The following is a 20,130-nucleotide window of genomic DNA, read 5'->3' on the forward strand; positions in this document are numbered from 1 at the left end:
GGCATACATGAGGCCGGGCAGGGTAGGGTCATGCATCTCATTCTGATACCTAATGGCAGTCATGTTGCCGTTGCCTAGCCTACCTAGTCTTTGTGTCACTCCAGGGACAAAGTAACAGGCAGCAAAACATTTTCCCTGGCTTCTCCAGACCCTTTCACATCTGTCACATGAACCTGCTCTGATCTGTGAAAAACACAGTTTGCCAGTGGTGGGCTGAGAATTCTGGTATTCTGTAAATCCTAATCTGGCACCACGGTGCTGGGCAGTGAGCACAGGGCGCACTAGAGGATGTCGGATCCTCACGCCACACTCATGATGTCTGTTTCTGATTGCTTGGTCAGAGACATTCACATCAGTGATCTGCTGGAGGTCATTTTGTAGCTCTGGCAGTGCTACAAAAGGCACAAAGGAGCAGATACCTGTCCTGCTGATTGGTTAAGGACCTTCTACGGCCCTGTCCAGTACTCCTCGAGTAACTACCTGTCTCCAGAAATCTCCATGCTCCTGAGACAGTGCTGGGAGACACAGCAAACCTTCCGGCTATGGCACGTATTGATGCGCCATCCTGTAGGAGTTGGGCTACCCGTGCAACCTCTGTAGGGTCCGGGTATCACCTCATGCTACCAGTAGTGTAGTAGTGCACCTGTTGTTATTTCATTAACATCAAAGCAGCTGAAACTGATTAACAACCCCCTCTGATACTTAACTGACCAGATCAATATCTCACAAGTTTAAATGAGTCGATGCTACACTCTGATTAAAAAGTGTTCCTTTCATCTTTTTTCAGCAGTGTATTTCACAGCTTTAGTAACTGGGTATCTCACAGGCTCTACATACAAACACAAGGCAAACAAATATATAGATAGTATGTATTTTACTGCTAATGGATTCAGGTAGCGTAGGCGTGGACTCATGGGAAACATTTCATTGGATCAAATTTGGCCTGAAATGTTCGAATCTTAACTGTAATTTTATATGTGACGCAATACTTCTCACTGTACTATTCCTGCATTTCACCACCGTCTGTTTTTGATCCTTGCTTATTATCGTAAAGCTCAGTTCTTATTTTGCTCCTCCTATGCGTCTTTCTTCTCCGTGTGCCTCCTGTGTTCTCTTTTTCTGCATTTCACATTGTCTGAGTTTATTCTCGGTATCTCTGTTAGTGTTAGCTTCTTTTTTTTAAAGTTTACTTCCTCATGTGGTTTTCTGTTTTTACTTCAATCCTCTCTTTCCGTGTCTCAAATGAGTTCACCTGTGCCTTGTTATCCCTCGCTTTGTGAGTGTGTGTGTGTGTGTGTGTGTGTGTGTGTGTGTGTGTGTGTGTGTGTGTGTGTGTGTGTGTGTGTGTGTGTCAGTCTTGGTCTTTTGTCAGGTTGTGGTGGCTTGTATTCCTTGTTTTCCTTCTGCTGTCTCTCTGCTTTTGGATTTCAGTAGTTGATTTTTGTTAAATCAACGTCGAACAAAAGTTTCTCTTTGTGTCAACAACTGGGTCCTACTTAATGAACTCTACTGCACATGTGATATGTGTGCCTGAAGTGAAAGCTTCACTACTTCTGCAGTAAACAGACACTTCGTTCCATCCCTGACATGCATAGAAGTTGTGGAATAGACAAACACGCGCACACTTGTAGATTCTAAATACACATTTGTATCAAGAATAGGTAAAACACACTCCGTCGCTGCAGAAACACATCACACAGAAAACTCGTGAGCCATGCTTCAAAGTTATAAATAAAAGTGTGCAGATAAAAGGCTCTCTCATGAGTCTGGAGGAATGAGAGAGGAAAGAGGCATGGAGAGGCAGACAAAAGATGAGAAGAGCGTGTGATGGTGCCAATAGGAGGGCCAATTGTAACTGTAAACACACACACACACATGCCTCCTGACAAGACACTCATCAATAGTTATTAAAAAAAGGACTCGGTGTTTTCCTGTGCTTCCACTCTCCCTGTAGAAATCATTTAGCCTCCGGGTCCGAGCACAGCAGGGGTGAGACAGCAATTAGAGAGTGACTACAGTGCAGGGAGGGAGGGAAGAGGGGAGGGTGAGACAACGAGGGAGAGCAGAGGAAGATTACCATGCAGGACAAAGAGGGGATGATGTGCAGGGGAAAAGTAAGAGAGACTACAGAGAGGGGGACGTACGGCGGCGTTAATGGCGTGAGGATATATGGAGCAGAGGGAGGGAGGGGAAAAATGTAAGTGGTGGAAAGTGAGGAAAGGTTAATGGCTGACAATTGGTAGATGGGAAGAACGTGTGAGACAGTTAAAGGAAAAAGAGAGGAGGGGGAAGGACCACACATCTCTGAAGCTGACCTCGCAGCCCGTCGAGGCCTGAAGCGAGTCGGAGGAAGGAAGACGGGCCGGGGAGACGAGGAGAGGGTTATGAAAAGAGGCAGGGCATCAGTGCAGGGACGTGCAGGGTTTACAACGAGGAAAATACAAGAGAGCAGGAGAGAGAGAGGAGGGAATTGAGGATGCAGTTAAATACCATTTTATTGCAAGCCCCTGTGGAGGCCAGATTTAAATGTGTCTCAGTGCTGAGTGGGTGCAGGATCACATAGAGAAAATAATAGACAGGAGGAGGGAAGGAACAAGGCTACGAGGGGAAAGAAGAGGAAGAAAAGAGGAGAAGCTGTGGAGTCTATTAAAGATGGAATTCAAAGGAAACACAGCCCGCCGTTCTCTTCTTTTACTTCCAATCTCCCTGCTCCCTTTATAGCCCCTGTTTCATCTCGGGATAATGTCGAACAAATCAGCAAAGCAAGTATCTGAATTTAAAGCATCATTCTCCCGGATGTGAAGATGGCAGTATTTTATCTCAGGGAGTGTATGAGCCCCCTTTAGAATACATCCAGAACATTTTTAACTTAATATAAAAATACATTTGGAGGTAACCCCAGAAATATCGGCTAGCATTTGTGTAACCTTAACAACCCGTAAAGGAGTGTAACGGCCTAAAATAAAGCAAAAAATTAGAGCCGGGGATGCTCCATTACCTGAGGTTAACCCTACAAGGTTAGTCGGTGTCAATGGTGAGAAATACAGTGAGAGTTTAAGTGGTGGAGTATGAAGGGAAGAAGGCTGTGCAGGAGCTGAATTCATGATTATGCATAGCCCAGTGTGAGCTCTGTGACCGTGACCTTGAGCTAATATTTATGCTTTGGCCTAGACTGTGCGCTCCACTTCTCCCCGTGGCCCTGAAGGAGCCCATGAGTCAGAGAGCTGAGGGCATGGGCAACAGTGGAGGGCAGAGGAGGCTAAAGAAGAGGAGACGACACATGACTGAAAGGAACTGAGTGAGAGAAAAGAACAGGAGGTAGTTACAGTGACAGAAGTCATCCTGCTGTGAACCTGTTGGCTGCTCAAATTTGATTTTTGTACCTGTAAACCCGTAACATTAACACATTACTAATATTAAAGCATTAAATTAAAAAAGCACTTCTCTATTCATGTGAACATTAATGCTGTTTGTAAATGAGGTTGTTGCATGAGCACTGAATTTTAGCTTCCTTAGCCTAGACGGCCACGTTACTGTTAAAGCAGCAAAGCTGCCATCCCCAAAATGTCTTACACATTTCCTCATAATCAGGACATTCATTTCTGCTCAGTCATATACAGTAACTGGCCACACATGAGTCTACTCCAGTCAGGTTTTGTTGACCTAAAAAGAAAATAAATCACTTTTATCGTGTGCCAAACAAGCCCACAGCTACTCAAGCAGCGCTGTTGGTCTGTAAAGAAGATAGACTGCAAGAGTTGTAAAATGTGGGTCCATGATATGTTTAAGACTTATATACACTGTATAAAGAAGATGGGAGCAGCTTCTGGGTCTGAAAAGTCAAACCAGTTTAAAGTGCTTTAACCTCCTAGGACCTGGCGTCCACATATGTGGACATCACATTTTGGGTTATTTAGACCAAAATACTCAATTTTGCCCCACATGGGCCTGATATCCACTTACGAGGACATTATACTGCTACTGTTCTATCAAAATTTTAAACAAATATCCTCATATGTGGCTCTTATTTTTCTTAAAAACAAAAATAAGGTAAAAAAATAATCTGGTAATTCTTTGTTTTTACAAACATCGGGCCCCAATCAGCCCAAATATCAAAGAGAAATTGAAAATGCATGCCGTGGAAGAGTTCGGGTCTTAGGAGGTTAAACATGTATGAGCTTTAATGACTAACATTGGACAAAAAACAACAAGAAAAAAATTCCCAAGAAATTCTGGGAAATTGATTTTTCCATCTCAGTAAGCTCACTCCTAATAAATTTATGGTCTAAATTGCTAGTTCCAGGTCTTTTTAATAAAGCATGATGCTTGTTTTTGGAAAGTATAGTCAGTTTTAGAGAAAAACATAAAACATAAAAAGGTTACACTGTGGGGTGTGGTTTCTCTGCTGCATGGTTCAATTGTGACTTAATTTATTTAGTTGAATCCACACATCACTTGTGACCTAATGTCTTTCAAAAGACATTGTGGCAGTGGCAGAAATGCTGAACTTTGAGACTTCAAAACAAGATTTTCTTATAGCTACACAGAGAATTGTAGTTAATAGCAATTAAGATTTGTCTAACGTGTTTGGAAAGATTACCTTAGATTACCATGACCTCAGTGACCGAGAACCTACACAAACAACTAAGATTCAGTTAATTTAAGGCTTGAAAACTAAAATTTATGATAAAAACTGTATTTATGTGATTTGTGAGCAAACAAAAAACAGATCTCCATGTGCATTTCTTTGAATACTTCCTCTTTATTGACGCACAGCTGGTGTGAAAAGGCTGTGAGGCGGGCAAAAGGCTCGGTTACAAAAGTGAGGGGGTGCATGGCGAGGGCACGTCAGGAGATGAGATTAAGGTCGGCGTGAGATACGCAGGAGGCCGTGGGAGGGAGGGCAGAGGGAGCTGGTTGGACTGGCCACAGATGGGAGAGGGGAACAGAGGTGAACGAGGATGAGGATAGAATCACACAGGGGCACTCATGTTACTTTTTTTTTAATGCATCCTGAGTAGCAAGCCTGAACAAACGGGCATTTTCTCCCCCAGGTCTTCCCTAAAGACATGCAGTTAGTGGGGTTAGGTTAACTGGTGATTTGACTTCTTAGATGTCTTAAAATATGCCAGTACGCCTTTGAACTGGAAACCTTTTAATCTAACTGGTCAACTAGCTGGTTACATCCCAAACAACACATACACTTTAGAAGCTATATTGTATCTCCTGTTTCTGTTACTGGTATATCTTAAGAGCAATTGTGAGAACATCATGTATTATTATTGAAAGAAATTATGCTTTCTATGTATATTGAGTAAACTAACACTTGACTAACACCTGATTCTCGTGGTGTAGATACACCATCTGTATCTCAGAGAAAAACGCAGGGAGCTATCAATATAGTAAAACTATGATTCAACTTATTCAAGTTTTCTTGTAATATATTCTCTATTGACATGTAAGACGTTGTCAGCCATTCCTCAGGCAATCCTTCAGCTCGACACCAGTAACTGCAACAAACAGGATGATAAACAGAGCTTGAAAATTCCCTTCATTATTGCCCACTTTACGCACACACAAATGCACGCAGGCTCCTTGGTTCCAAGTTGGTAAAAGCCATTCCTCTTGGCAGTGGCACGCGGTGGCATATATGTGGGCGATTTACCCTTTAAATGTACAGCAGTGAGTTAAGCCTCCAGTGGCCTTTTCCAAGCTCGTCTCCCTCGGCTAAAAAATATGATGTGAAGTATACAACACTAGAGTGGAGCACTGAAGCAATAAAACACAAACAATCATCTGACTAGCCGCCACACACACTCACATACACACACTCTCGCTCTCATACATCAGCTGATTATGATAATCAAAAGTGGGATTTGCATACTCCGAGGCTAAAAGCACAGTTTTGTCCTGAATAATGTATTGCGGAGGAAGACAACAGTGGCGAGATGCATTGAGGAGCTTATCGTGCTAAAGGAAAAGTCTAATAATGATGAATAATAAATGCTCTGTTAGGAAGTGTGCGAGCAGGAGGAAGTGTGTGTGTGTGACAGAGGACTGTTCTGCGTTCTTCGAGGCCACACAGCATGCCCTCCAGAGACAGATTATATTAGATCAAACGGGAACAGGACAGCGTGTCCACACCACAACCGAATTAACGCGCCGACTGACACTAACCAAACTTCTATGCACAATCGATGGCGGATCGATGCTAAACAATTAACTGCGGCTTCTCATGACGTGTTTGAACCTCATTTCGGCGCAAGACAAACAGACAGGGAGCCAGAGGGGACTCGTTTCAATACCGTCTGACATGTTTCCTTAGAGCGTCGAACAAAAAATGGAGAATTTCCACGGATTTGATTGAAAGTTCAGCCGGAATTTCAAACCCGTCTCCATGCGAAGGTTTCGCCTTCTGAAGTCGCAAGTGCTCCTGAGGGTCTCGCTGTATGCTGCTCACATTTCTGGGGAGCGGGCTGGGTCTTGTGTTTGAGTGCCTCTGCATAATTGGAAGGTGTTCTTATGTGTGTCTGCATTGATTAGAGTGGAGAGCAGGACAGCCGAAAGAGCGCTGTGTAAATCGGCATGCACGCGCGTGTGTGTGTGTGCGAGGCCCACCGGGTGAAACACTGCCTGCGTTCTTGTTGTGGCTGCGGTTGTTTTATGCTGTTCTAATGGTTTGCTTGAGACTAGTAGCGGGTGTTTTCTCATCATGACAATTATTGGCTTTGTGGGGATTCTGGCTTACAGTTATGGATAATTAACTTGTCTTATTTTTGTTATTGTTTGGTTAAGACTCACAAAATAATTGCTGCAAATGTGACGGGGCAAGGCACAAGCAGTTGTCTTGTCAGGTGATATGACCGAATTACAATAAAAAAGCATTTTTTGCCAGATTATGTAATCCCCCCCAGTTTGGTAATAATCCCCCCTCAATCCACTGTGAGGCATGTGGACTAGGTGATAGTTGTGTTCCTTCCTCTGGCACCTTCTACGTGCCTGCATTTACAATACAGTGTTATTATTAACTTAAATATAACACAGAAATGTCTATTTGGTTTATTTTAATACGGTCAGTGATTTATTAGGGATTATTAAGGAATTATTACATCCCGTTTGAATCCACTAATGCCCGGTTATACAACTAGGGCATCATGTGTTTGTTTAGCTAGTTATGACGCTATACTGCATATCTGATCTGTTGTAGCCTGATCTAATCTGATCAGGGACAACATAATCTGACATAATTCATTCTTATGTTTATCATTTTGAATCTGATTTGTCTGTGTGTGACGCTGGTAACAACTGTGCATTTAAATGCTGCTGGTGTAAAAACACATTTTAGTGGGTGATGATGTGGTGATGGCTTATTTTATTATGGACTAGCAGGAAAAACCCACAATAATTTAGACGTCAACAACAAGAGACAACACGGTCCTGAATTTAGAGGCTTTTATTAAATGAAATTGGTTGAACCAATCAATCGTAAAGATACCCCCTAAGGATTTCCCTCACAAAACTTGGAATTATTCATAAATTCAGAGTCATTAAATACATTGCCACTTATCCTTACTTGGTCCTCAGTGGTGCAGTCATCAGATTACACATAAAAATTACATTTTCATAAATTAAAGCCGGTGTAGGCCACATGATTGTTTGATGTCACTGTACAAAAAAACAGAAAAAGACTTCCTGCACTCCAGCTGTAAGCGCTGACATACTTTAGCACGTATAAAGCAAAGACAAACACGCCCATATGTGGTGGGGCTTAGAACAAACACGTTAGAGGGGGCAGCTGCAGAAGTAGGGCTATCCATTTTCAATTTTCTTTTTGGTGTTTTGCTTCCCTTCCTTAAATTTCTATTTACTGCAACTTTAAATAGATTAAAAAAACATGGCCTAGTGTGTCCCACATAATACATCTTCAGATCTGTTAAATTTGAATCAAATTGGAAATGTGGATTCTTGATTCAGATTCAACACACGAGCACACTGTAGTTTGCACGAACCCTATCGCACATAATTTAACCTGCATGGGAGGTGCGCCAGAAGAAAGCTAAACAAAATGTTTGCCAGTGAACATTAAAGCAAAGACCAGGCCTTTTGGTATAAAGCGCTCTGGATGGCCACATTCAAAATTGAGCTGTTTGGCCACAGTAACAGAAGACATGTCTGGCACAGATCAAAGACAGCTTTTCAGGAGAAGCGGCTCGTGCCAACTGTGAAGCATGATGGTGGAAATGGGATGGTTTTGGGGGTTGCTTTGCTGCCTCCGGGACTGGGCAGCTTGCAGTCATTGATCCTACTATGAATTCTCCATCATATGATTGAGCGCCTGAAGATTATGTGAGGCCATCTGTCTGAAAGTTGAAGCCGAACAAGAAGTGGAACCTTTCAATGGGATAATGATCCAAAATGCACAAGTAACTGCACCAAGACAAGGCTCAAAAAGAAAAAAATGTGGTGTTATGGGCTGGTCCGGTCAATACTTTACAGATTTAAATACCAAATATCCTGCAGCTCAAGGAGTTTTAAGAGAGTTCTGCACACCGATGCTGCAGACTAGTGGGCAATTACGCAAAACAGAAGCATTCATATTAAAGAGAGCTTTTAAAGAATAATATTACCTATATAAATAACTCAAAGGCTAATTTTTATTTTTCTGTGTATCACAGAGGATTGAATAGGACAGACCAGGCCAGGTGTTCACATGCAGTTTGTGCTCTGAATGTATTTTATTGTTTTGGTTTACTTAGGCTTTGCTCTCCTTTGTCGTCTCACAAGCAGAGATGGAGTTGCATTCCTCTCCTCTTGGGACTGACAGCTAAGACACCTGATGATGGCAGAGCCATCAACGCTTACTGATTTTAGTTATTAGTGCTTTGCAGATGCTGGCCTTAGCCCTGCGCTGTGCTTTAGTAACCTTCCCACACTTCCTGGCCTTCCCTCAATGGTTTCTTCTCTCTCCAGGTCAGTCACCACAGGCTCTCAGTGGCACACAAACACAGACTCAGACACACACACACACACACACATTTTCTCAGTCAAGCCTTGGCTCGCTGTCCACTCTGTGCTAGAACTGTGCCAAGTGGAGGTTCAGCCAGGGCACAAGGAGACTCGCAGTCATTACACCTCTTTCTTTAAAGTTACTGGGGCCGGCACACTCACATACTCACCTGGAAGGCCTGTTGTTAAAACGGTCACGTATAGTAAGACACACATGCACAGTTGCGTGCACACATAAATGCTTACACATACCCTCAAGCAAAACTAATGATATTGCGGTGGTAGGTAAGCTGGCCACAAGGCATAGTTTCATTTCAAACGGGCTCTCTGAACTCATGTGGGCTCTGTCCCAAATTAATTTTCCTGACGTTTTCCCTGATCGGCCCGTTTCTTTAGACATCTCTCCGAATCGGTGGGCCTGCTCCAAATCGATTGGCTGACCCTCTACCCTCTGCCCTGCTTGACACTCCCCGGCTGATATGACGGAGCTGGCTCAGCCTCAGCTGCCCCCCTCCCCACTCACCCACCAACGGTAACCCCTCCCTTTTTACCCTCACCCAGCCTTGCTGCAGAATTTGACTGCTGGAGCTGGTGGTGGTCCCATAGACCTCTGGCTCTCTTGAAGTCACCATGCACAAGATGAATAGCTTCCCCTCTTACAGCTTCAACAGGAGACGGGTCGGTATTCTCACACCTGCCTGCGTGACCTTGCAGACGTTTCCTGATGTGTTTGGGAATTGAACCCCACTGCCAATCACAGGGCTCGGTGGTGTACGCCTATCGGCATTTCACGTGAGCCGCCACCTGATTTACCGCACTTTATCTTTTTTTTTTTCTATTACTGTAACCTAACCACCATCTTAGCCTCAAAGCACACAAGCACATCAGACGCACACACACACACTGAAGTTGTAGGGAATAACATCCACATTCATTAGGCTAATGCACAGCTGTGGAAAAAACACATTTTCCTGGTGTTTTTATGATTTATTGTGCAGCAGAAATGTGAAATTGTGTATACGGGATATTAGTTATTTAAGTGATTTAGAGGTTGGCAGAGAGTACTTTTCCTCCTCGCTTCATGATTTATGGTTATTGCAAAAATGTGAAATTGAGTATATGAGTATAAGCATATTACCTTATGATAATATAAGTAATTGAAGAGATTTAGGAGTCTGGGGAGGCTGGGTGTTGCATACACAAGAGGCGGTGAAGAAAATGGGAATGGCAGCTTATCAGGCTGAAATCATTCTGCAAGCAGAGGTGACACAACAGTAAATTTGGCTTTTGTGGCCAGTGGCTTCATATTGTTTGGCTCTTGATATATTTGATGGTATATCAGAGGGATATGAAATGTACGAGTTATGAGATGTCATATCATTCTGATGTGAAATATGGTGATAGCCAGTTGTGTTATATATAAAATTGTTTGGTTATTTTCACACGTTTCTGTAGCCATAAATTACCCATAGCCATTATGTTGTTAAATGCATTCCCTTATTATACTTTCCTATTAATCTTGGAAGAACAGATAAGGGTGAGAGGTCAGCCTTAAATGGATTTGGTTTCCTTAGGCTGGTCTCTCCTGCTTCAGAATGACTCTGAGCAGTGCTTTCAATCAGTGCTGCCACCACTCACTGTGGTAATGATGGCTGGGGCTTCATTAAGAAGCTCGTTAAGTCCCCTCGTTAAGCTGCAGGGCCATTAAGACTTTGATTGTTAATGGCTCTTCGTTAAGGGGAGTGAGGAACCGGGCTCCCATGGTGGTCCCGACCAGCCGGGTGTTTTGGCCAATTGGCCCCAGTTGGCCTGCTTAGAAGATGAGAGGAAACCTAAATACTGTGTAGGTCATAATTTAAATACTTTTTAATGAACTTTTGAGACCCTGACTGCAAAAATACTTAATTTGTTCAAATATCAAAACCTTTTGAACCTGCAAATTTGCACTGGTGATGGACTAAAACAAATAATTAGATCTGGAAAACAAGTGAAGAGAAAATTAGTTTGCATATAAACCAGTGCCACAACAATGTCTTGGCCCATTGTCAGCTGTGTGGATGCAGATTTTTTTAAAAGACAGTGATTAGTAAAGTGTCTTTCTAATAAAATTTTTGCCTCATTGGTGCTTTGCACAATTTCCGCGTGTCATTTTGAAATACACTGAAAGTGAGGTGTGCACCAGTTTGCCTGAATGTTTACAACACTGCCTCTAATAGGGTTGCTATATTGTACCGAGGGTATGAGGTACATGGAGAGACCATTTATCTGCTTTATTACTATAGGTGGTGCAATAACATATATTTGAGTTGGGAAATCTGATCTCAAGTGGTGGCTGGAAGTTCATCCATATGGATGCCATGTATGGAGTGTGTTCGACAGAAATGAGACATGCCATAATTGAATTTGCACGGTCAGGTCCTAATTGGGTTGTAAATAATGTGCCTTGTCAGAGTTTATGTAGGTGTTTTGTGAGCTCAAAAGCAGACAGGCAGTGAGGAACCAGGTTCTAAAGCAAAGGTAAAATCAGGCGGTAGCCCAGGGACAAGCATTGTAGTGAAAGACTGGTAAAGAGTTTGTGCTTATGGGCAGGTAGAGATAAGGAGTGGCTGAACTGATTAGGGGGAGTGACAGGCTAGTCATATAACTTGGGAACAGCTTTCTTCACAATAGTATAGGTGTAGTAAAAGGTGTAAAAAAATATATATATAAAAAAGCATTAATTATGGCCTGATTCATTTTAACACCTTTTTTTCAGAGTCGTGAGACTGTGGCTTCCTTCATACTGTAACTCATTGAGATACTTGAGTGAAACTGAGGCATCTTTAATGTCATTAGCAGCTCTTGAGCTTTTCATGCTGTGACTACTCAGAGTCTGCTGTGAAAGAGGCCCATTCAATGAAGGTTAGTGGTGGGAAGTGAAAGTGGGTAAAAGAGAAACTAATTAATAAAAGTAACATGATGATTCATTATTGAGATGTTAAGAATATTAAACACTCACTAAATTTTTGCAGTGGAAAATGTCAGCAGCGAGTTGCATCATAATCAACTTGCCTCCTAAATGTCTCTGTTTTGGGACCCTACTCATCCACGTGCACAGACAGAAAGCCAAAAGTAGGGAGGCGTTGGTAAGAGGCCATGACAAATGGAAGCAGGGATCCTTGACAACAGATATGGCAGTAATATGACCAAATCAAATCATACACAACATGGAACTGAAATGTAGAGGTGGGTTGCAAAGCAGCTTGCAGATGTTCATCACCTATAGACAGGTTAAAGCAGCTTAAATAAGCCTGCCAACTGAATGGTATCAGTTGGTATCAGATCATGTAGTCTAGCACTGAGGTCAGCTGATGTTTCTTCATAGTGTGCTTCAGCTAATGCTATGTTCAGTTTGGGGTTTTTTTGTTTCTTTTCTCAGCCTGAGCAGCTGCCACTCCTTACACTTGGTCTCTTGGACAATTGCATCAAAATTACTCAGATTACTTGCCAAGGTGGTCTTGGCTACAGGGGCTACATGTTATTTGTAATGTAAATTCTAAACCCCAACAAGGACATATGAGAGAAATATGTCGGAAGTGATCCTTTTCCATCATGTCCTGTCACAAATGACTGGTCATCCAATTTCAAAGAGTTGCAAGAACCCATACATATACATGTTTCCAGTCAACCAGGCATTTGACTGGAGGTAGAAGGAGAAAATGTGCTGGGCCCCCAGAGACAATGAAGACAATTATAAACTCTGAACATAAATAGTCAGCTGGACATGCAAATGTGACAGACGTGAATGTTGATCTGTCTTGTCTGTCAATCCGTTTGCCCAAGGCGATCAACGTGCAGAGAGGGTCATACATAAAGGAGCACGTCTCCTATGTGATAACTAAAGTAGCTTAGAGGAACTAAGCTAACATGAAGATTTTTAAGCTAGTTATTGAAGGCCTTGCATTTTCATTTATAGGTCCATGAAAAGAAAAACATTCAGGAGAGCAGTGCATCTATGTCTAGCTTGTGCATTCTGCTCACGCAACACTCTCTCATGTTGGTGGGTGTGCCTTTAGATTTTCCAATTTACGTTGTCATTAAAATACACAGATCTTCTGAAGGTGAAGTGCTGTTTAACTTTGTGCCATGCTGTTTAATTAGCTTTAACTTTTAACTGACAGTCTAGACTTATGACTGCCATCTTATTTATGAATAAGCCTTGTCACGTGCTTATCGTTTACCCCCCATGAAGCTGGCACATCCACGCCATTCCCCCCCCCCCCCCCCCCCCCCCCACTTGAAAAATAGCAAGCCTTAAAGTAGATGAACATTTCGATTCGCAGTATCCATTCTCATTTCATTTAGCAAATGTGCTTAGCTGTTGCCACGCAACAATGCTTTCCTGAGCTAAACCCACCCATCCCCTCCTCAGTCGCCTCTCTGCTCTCTCCTTTCCATCTAAAGTCACAATGTCACACTTTCTTGCGAGCGGGGCCTAATTTAGCGCTCCTTTTTTTGGTCACAGTTTCTATTCGATCCACGTAGGTTTGGGGGTAATGAGATTGAATCTTGATGTGCTCACCACATCCCGCTGGCTTGTCTCTCGTCGGTCACGGAGGACAGTGTGGAGCCTTCCCTGATATTACCTCTCCCTGCATGAGAGGACGCCGGTCGCTCTGCTGCTCTGCCATCCCGCTAGGCGCTGATCCAATAAACCTCAAAACAGGGCTGCGATCGATACTGCGTGTCCCATTGCCACACAAACTCCACCCTCACTTATACACACCTATTAGTTACAGAATAATTGATAGGCCTACTGTTTATTATTCCTTTGATTTGGTGCTTTCATTAAATAGCCAAGGCGTTGCATGTGCACAGACTAGTAAACTCTCCTCTTCCACAGCTGCTGGGAACTGAATGGGGGCTTTAAGCGTGAGTACTTGAGCATGTGTTCTGGATAGCTTTAAGATTAAGGAGATCCAGGTTCATAACTGCTCATACTGCAGGAATAGAAAGATGAGACACAGCACAATGGCAGGAAAGTGTGTCTGTGTGAGAGAGGGGGGTATTGTGCCTATTTCTTTTGTCTGCTTCTTTTCAAATTCATTATATCCTAGAGGCATGCAGAAGATAATCTGCTTGTTTTTTGTCTTCACTGACTGGCTCAAAAAAACAAACTTAATTTTTAACTGGTGTTTACTCTTGTCTTTCTTCCCCACTGTTTCCTTACCATTTCCACCCGTTTCCTTCCTCTTTGCTTCCATTTTTCCCTGTCTTTCTTTTTTCCCAATTCTGTCCGTCCTCACTCAGCTCCACACTGACATGGACAGGAATGATGGACGCACAAAGTATGTCCTGCGAGGCGAAGGGGCAGGCTCGGTCTTCGTGATAGACGAGAAAACGGGTAACATCCATGTCACCAAGCCGCTGGACCGTGAGGAGAAGGACGAGTATCGTCTCATCGCCACGGCCACCGACAGGCAGACCGACCGTGCTCTGGAGCCCTCGTCACAGTTCATAATTCGGGTGCAGGACATCAACGACAACCCGCCTGTCTTTGATGAAGGCCCCTACAGCGCCACCGTACCTGAGATGGCAAATATAGGTACTGGGCGGGTGGAGGGTTAGTTTAGAGTTAGTTTGGGGGTAAGGATTAAACAGTGTGCTGTGTTTCACAGTGAATGATATGAGATAAATAAATGAACAGGTGCCTTTGACCAAACAGTTTTAGTGACTCATTGAGGGTAACTACCCAAGGGGGTTACTTACCTTTAATGGCTTTTTTTCTATTTCACAAAGCCAATAGGAACAGTAAGATGATGCCAGTTGGCAGTCAGTTCGAAACACCTTAATCAAAGCAGTGTGTGTCATATTGTGTGAAGTGGGTTTTGCAATAATAATGCAGTTATAAGGGAGATGTGTAGTTGAGAAAACCCATTTTGTGGTCTTTTAAGTTATAAAATGTAACATTACCAGATATTATTGTTTTTATATTAAGTATGCAAGGAGACACAAAGCATCCAGAGAGGCTTTCTCTGGCAGACTACAGCTCCTGGTGGTGGTAATGATAGCTAAAAGTCAGACTAACTAATCCTTTGTGCCCTCATTAGCAGCAAATGCTGTTCTGTGACCAAGGATAGCTTCCAATAAACCACACCAATTCAGACCCAATATGTGGTACTTTAATGTTAATGCAATCCTCTTTTGGCTTTTTTATATTATCTTTCATTTATGGTGTCCGTATGACCAGGTAGCAAGTTTAGGGGAAAAGCTAGCAGCTAGCTTTAACAAATTAGAATTGCGTTGCAGATCTGCCATTGAGTAAAAAACCTATAATAGACAACTATAGAGACAACTGTGCAACAAGCAAACAAAAGAATATTTTTAGGTCGTCTCAAGTAACGGTGTGCTACTGCTGACATGGCCCATGAAATAGAGTTGGTAGGGTAGGCTGCCACAGCTTCTGTGTAGATGCTGGTAGACTTTTATCAAGATAATGCTTTTAAGACACAAATAGTTGTGTTGTCCTGATGAATTAACGCCGTCTGTTAATGTTACACACAGTAGCAATGATAACAACATTAATATCACCATCTTATTATTAGCTATAGCACCTCAAAGATAACAATAGACATTTAATGTGGCTATCAGATAACTGCTAAAAGTACTGTAGCAAATGAGTACATAATCTTTCATTTTTTATTTTTTTTTGCTATACATTTTTTTGACAACTCTGCTGTCGGCTCATTTACCACTGTTTTGTTTCATTTTTGAAGCAGTCTATAATTTATGCCACTAACGTCTTTCTATAGTTCCTCTGCTATTGTTTACACAGACTTTTTAAAGTCACAATACTGTCACTCAAGCTAAAACTTACCCCAGAAAGCACGTTCTATTAACTTTGATCTTTCAACAAGGATCCTGTAGTAAAGACACGGTGTATCTGATATCCCGTGTCTGTCTTGTTCCTGCAGTAGCATAATAGTGTTGGTCCATTGCAACTGACCAATCATATTGTTGCATTGTCATAGCTTTGCAGTGTGGGGGAAAGAAATACCTTTATGCAAACTCTTCTGGAACAAACTGTAAGCATTTCAAGCGCTTTTCTTTCTATTATTAATTTATACAATATAATAACTATTTTTATCAAGTTAAAGGTCTGCTGTTACAGTAGCCAAATTTAGGTAACTCATGTTTGTTTGCTAGTGATCCTTTTTAAAAGCATTAGCTAACTTCTTGGGTAATGCTAGGTGAATGCTCAGACAACTTCATTATTAAAAACACTAACACGGGGATATCAGATCGGGCGTGCCAGCGCACAAACAAGGAGAAGAATCTAGAACTTTGGAAAAGTTGCTCTGGTCCAAAAGCATGTAACAAAATATATGAACCAATTAATAATAATAATAATGGATTGGATTTATATAGCGCTATAAGGCACTCAAAGTGCTTTACAATGCCACTATTCATTCACTCTCACATTCACACACTGCTGGAGGCAAGCTACAGTTGTAGCCACAGCTGCCCTGGGGCAGACTGACAGAAGCGAGGCTGCCATATTGCGCCATCGGCCTCTCTGACCAACACCAGTAGGCGGTCGTTGTGTCCTTGGGCAAGACACTTGCCCAAGGACACAACGACCAGGACAGAGACCCCGGGAATCAAACCGGCGACCTTCCGGTTACAGATGCGCTTCCCAGCCCCCTAAGCCACGGTCGCCCCGATTAATTAACATTAATTAACTAGTAAAACTAATACAAAACTTTGTAACTCACAATACTTTTCATGATAATGTTGTTGTCACCAGCTGTGCTCGGTCTAAAAGTACTGTTGCCACATGTAGCTACTAGGGGTGCAACGATACACAAAATTCACGGTTCGGTTCGATAGTTTTTCGATACAAAAAAAATGTTCATGCCTTTTTAATTTGTCATTTATTAAAATTATAAATATATATTTTAACTCAAAAGTACAGTTTTTAAATTTAATGTTGCTGAAATAACAAAGTAATAAAAAAATAAATCTATCTGATCGAGAAATCACTCATCTTTGGAAAAGAGAGTTTATTACAGAAAAATGGCTCTTTCCAAACTAAAAGCTATACTATTCGCTTCTTCTGGGCTATATTCTCAGCAGCATATTAAACATATCAGGTCCCCATAAGGAGAATCATGTGCTAACGGCTGTCTAAATGACTCGGGTAAAGTTTGTAGCATGCGTGCTTGTTGTTTTTGTGTGCTTCCACTTGTCTTTGCACTAGGATGATGTCGGAGTAAATGTGCAGTCATATTCGTTGTGTTCCCACTAGTGCTGTCAGCGTTAATCTGAAATGACGTTAACGCCACAACACGGCAAATCTTCGTTAACGAGCTACTGCGGATCGCCCTGTGCGTGGGGCTGGACGGCCAACACGTTAACGAGCTAACTGCGCTAACATACTAGTTCCCACCAATGTAATTGAGCATTGCGTGGCACAACCGACATACCGTTTTACTTTTGTCCATGACGTGCTTACCTTCAGGGTCATACGTCACATGAAAACCAAAATAGTTCCAAACGCCAGATCTGAATTAGGGTGGGCGAGGTTCAATTTGCCATGTTGCAAGGAGAGCTTAACTTCTGTCTCGCTAGCTTGCCCCCCTGCGCTCAGTGAATCTGTGTTCGACTACTCCGCCTAGGCTGCACTGTCGAGCGCAGATCCACTGAGCGCTCAACACAGACAGCATCGTCAGAAGGAAAGTTGATAAAATAAATTAAAAATTTTGTATTGTTCGATACATATGCGTACCGAACCGAAAGCACTGTTCAATATCGATACGAGTATCGTTGCACCCCTAGTAGCTACTTGTTGTTGCTCTTATTCACCAGCTCCTCATAGTTTTTGTGTTCACAGACAAGGAAAGCTGCTCAAAACTGCCCTCTAATTTCATTACCTCAACTCTCTGATGTCTTTGGTTTGCTCAGTAGCCGCCTGCAATCCGCTGACTATCTACAAGACAGCACGGACCCTATGCAGTTGTTAGTTTAACAGGCGAACCTCGTTGCAAACATGAGGTAACATATATTGATTTCCACAGGTTTAAATTGTATCTGGAAACTTCATCGCGTCACACATATTCCTTTTTCTCGTCTTTCATGTCCTTTCTCCAGACTGATGGAGTAATAATAGCAAATATGAAATCATAAATAATATCAAGAGCAGGAATAAGATAAAACTTGATAGATCGGGCTATTGAACTTACATTCTGTATACAAACAGAGGCTGAAGCATTTTATTGGTTTACTGTTTAATCAGAATATTGTAGCAGCCAGTGACTGCTGTCAGGCTCTTAAATGATGGATGTCCCACTTGACCAAAGCTAGACAGTATGTTTTATTAGTTGTATCTCCCGGGGCTGAATCGTCGGAAGGAATTTTAGTCAACAGCCTAGAATTTGTGGTGTGTATGGCCCTGCAAAGATATGCCAATTATGCAATGAAAAAGTGAGATTTTATCAGTTATTGTCTTTAAATTGAACACTAAAGACCGAAATTTAAAACCTCTGTTAGATCCAATGTATTATAAACACCAATTATGAAAATCACTTCCTTGTGAGCATGAGCTAATAATTGAAATATAATAAGCATATTAATGTAGCCAGAGGAGTCTTTTTGAGGATTTTGACAGCTGCAGCCATACAGTCTTTATACAGTTCAGCGGCCACAACATTAGTGCCTGCAGGGATGCTGTTCACTTTGAATCACCGTTTTGTGCACAGACCTTTTAGCCTTCATCACGATGAAGTCTCAAATGGGTATTGTTTGTGAGAAAACCTGCTGTGGTTAAATGCACACGTTCAGTGTGTGGATAGTTTTTAGTAAAGTAAGCGGGCTCAGGATTTATTTACAACTGAGGGCACAGTCTGAATCCTGCATTTAATGCCTTTACATTAAATGCAGCTTAGTAAAGCTTCTAAAAAGAATCTGGAAAGCTGTTGTTTTTTTTAATACGCACTGCATATCACCTGACTGTGTCCACAAGAAGAAAGCAGAAATCTGCATGCTGATGTCACTGGTCCACATTTGCATAATGTTTTATCAGAGTGTGTTTTTTTTGTCTCTCGCAAAAATGGACCTGCTCTTCTTGCCAGGCCACAATTATTGGACTACTTCTTAATAAATGTGCATAAAAACATTTATTTCCGTGATCAGATTCAAATTCAAAACAGAAAAGGTCCTTAAAAATGCCCTCGAGTCACTGAGTCCCACACGATGAGATTTCTGCCAAGCCTGTTTCACGTCGGGGGGATTTTTGATCACGAGCACTGAACATTTATGGCGTCTTTGGGTGCTGCCGGTTAATTCTGCTTGAACCAGATTTGAATCAAAAGCCCAAATAATATATAACTACACTGAGCATAGAGAGATATTGAAGCTATGTTTGTGAATGCACCAGTGCTGCATAAATAGATACATTAACACTCATGTCAAGTGCTAGAAATTACATTTCATGTGCTGGGTTTCAAGGTAAATTATCACAGTTGTAAAGATTGCTAAGAATAAAGCACCAAGCACATTTTCATTAAGAGCACCCCGGCTTGTCTTCAAGGTTAAGTTATGCACAGGGTGAAGTTTCTTCTGTGAAATTAAAGGGACACACATTCAGGCTGGTTTGCATACAGTAAAATTCAGAGAGACTGCCCTTTCCCAAAGAAGCGACTCCATTAGTTGTTTGCGCAAGCTCTTGTAATGACCTACCCTTGTATTTTAAAGTTAAGCAACCTCTAGAAGCTGTTTGAATAAATGCACATCAAATCTGTCCTGGTGTCATCACCTCTAGATTTAGGGGAACTCTGGACCCTGGTACCATCATGAAAGTCAAACCATGGTGGGTTTATTTCTAACCCTAACCAATAAATTTTCACGGTTAACTCAAACCAAGTAGTGTTTGTGCCTAAAATCAGCAACACATAGATATCACCAGAAATATGAAGAGATATTGAGATATCCAATTCTGTCCCCATCAAATTAGCCTACAAGACAGCCATGCACAGAAATCTAAACAGGCTGCATTTTGATGCAGATGACAGCCACTGTGACTGGTTATTGATTTGCACATTGCCTTTCTGAAACAAAAAGTGGTAAGTTGTCATTGTATCCAACTAT

The 20,130-nt window shown here is 42.1% G+C and overlaps 1 protein-coding gene across 2 annotated transcripts in view; it reads left to right on the plus strand.

Moving 5' to 3' along the window:
* The window catches only part of cdh24b (cadherin 24, type 2b), a 167,380-nt gene that overhangs the window by 60,510 nt on the left and 86,740 nt on the right, over positions 1 to 20,130 (plus strand). For both annotated transcript variants that reach the window (XM_012923038.4, XM_014409584.3), the window contains exon 3: positions 14,296 to 14,590. In XM_012923038.4, coding sequence (XP_012778492.4) covers positions 14,296 to 14,590 — 295 coding nt within the window. The remainder of the gene's footprint in view (positions 1 to 14,295; positions 14,591 to 20,130) is intronic.

This window comes from Maylandia zebra, linkage group LG18 (assembly GCF_041146795.1).
Source record: "Maylandia zebra isolate NMK-2024a linkage group LG18, Mzebra_GT3a, whole genome shotgun sequence".
NCBI classification, from domain to species: domain Eukaryota; kingdom Metazoa; phylum Chordata; class Actinopteri; order Cichliformes; family Cichlidae; genus Maylandia; species Maylandia zebra.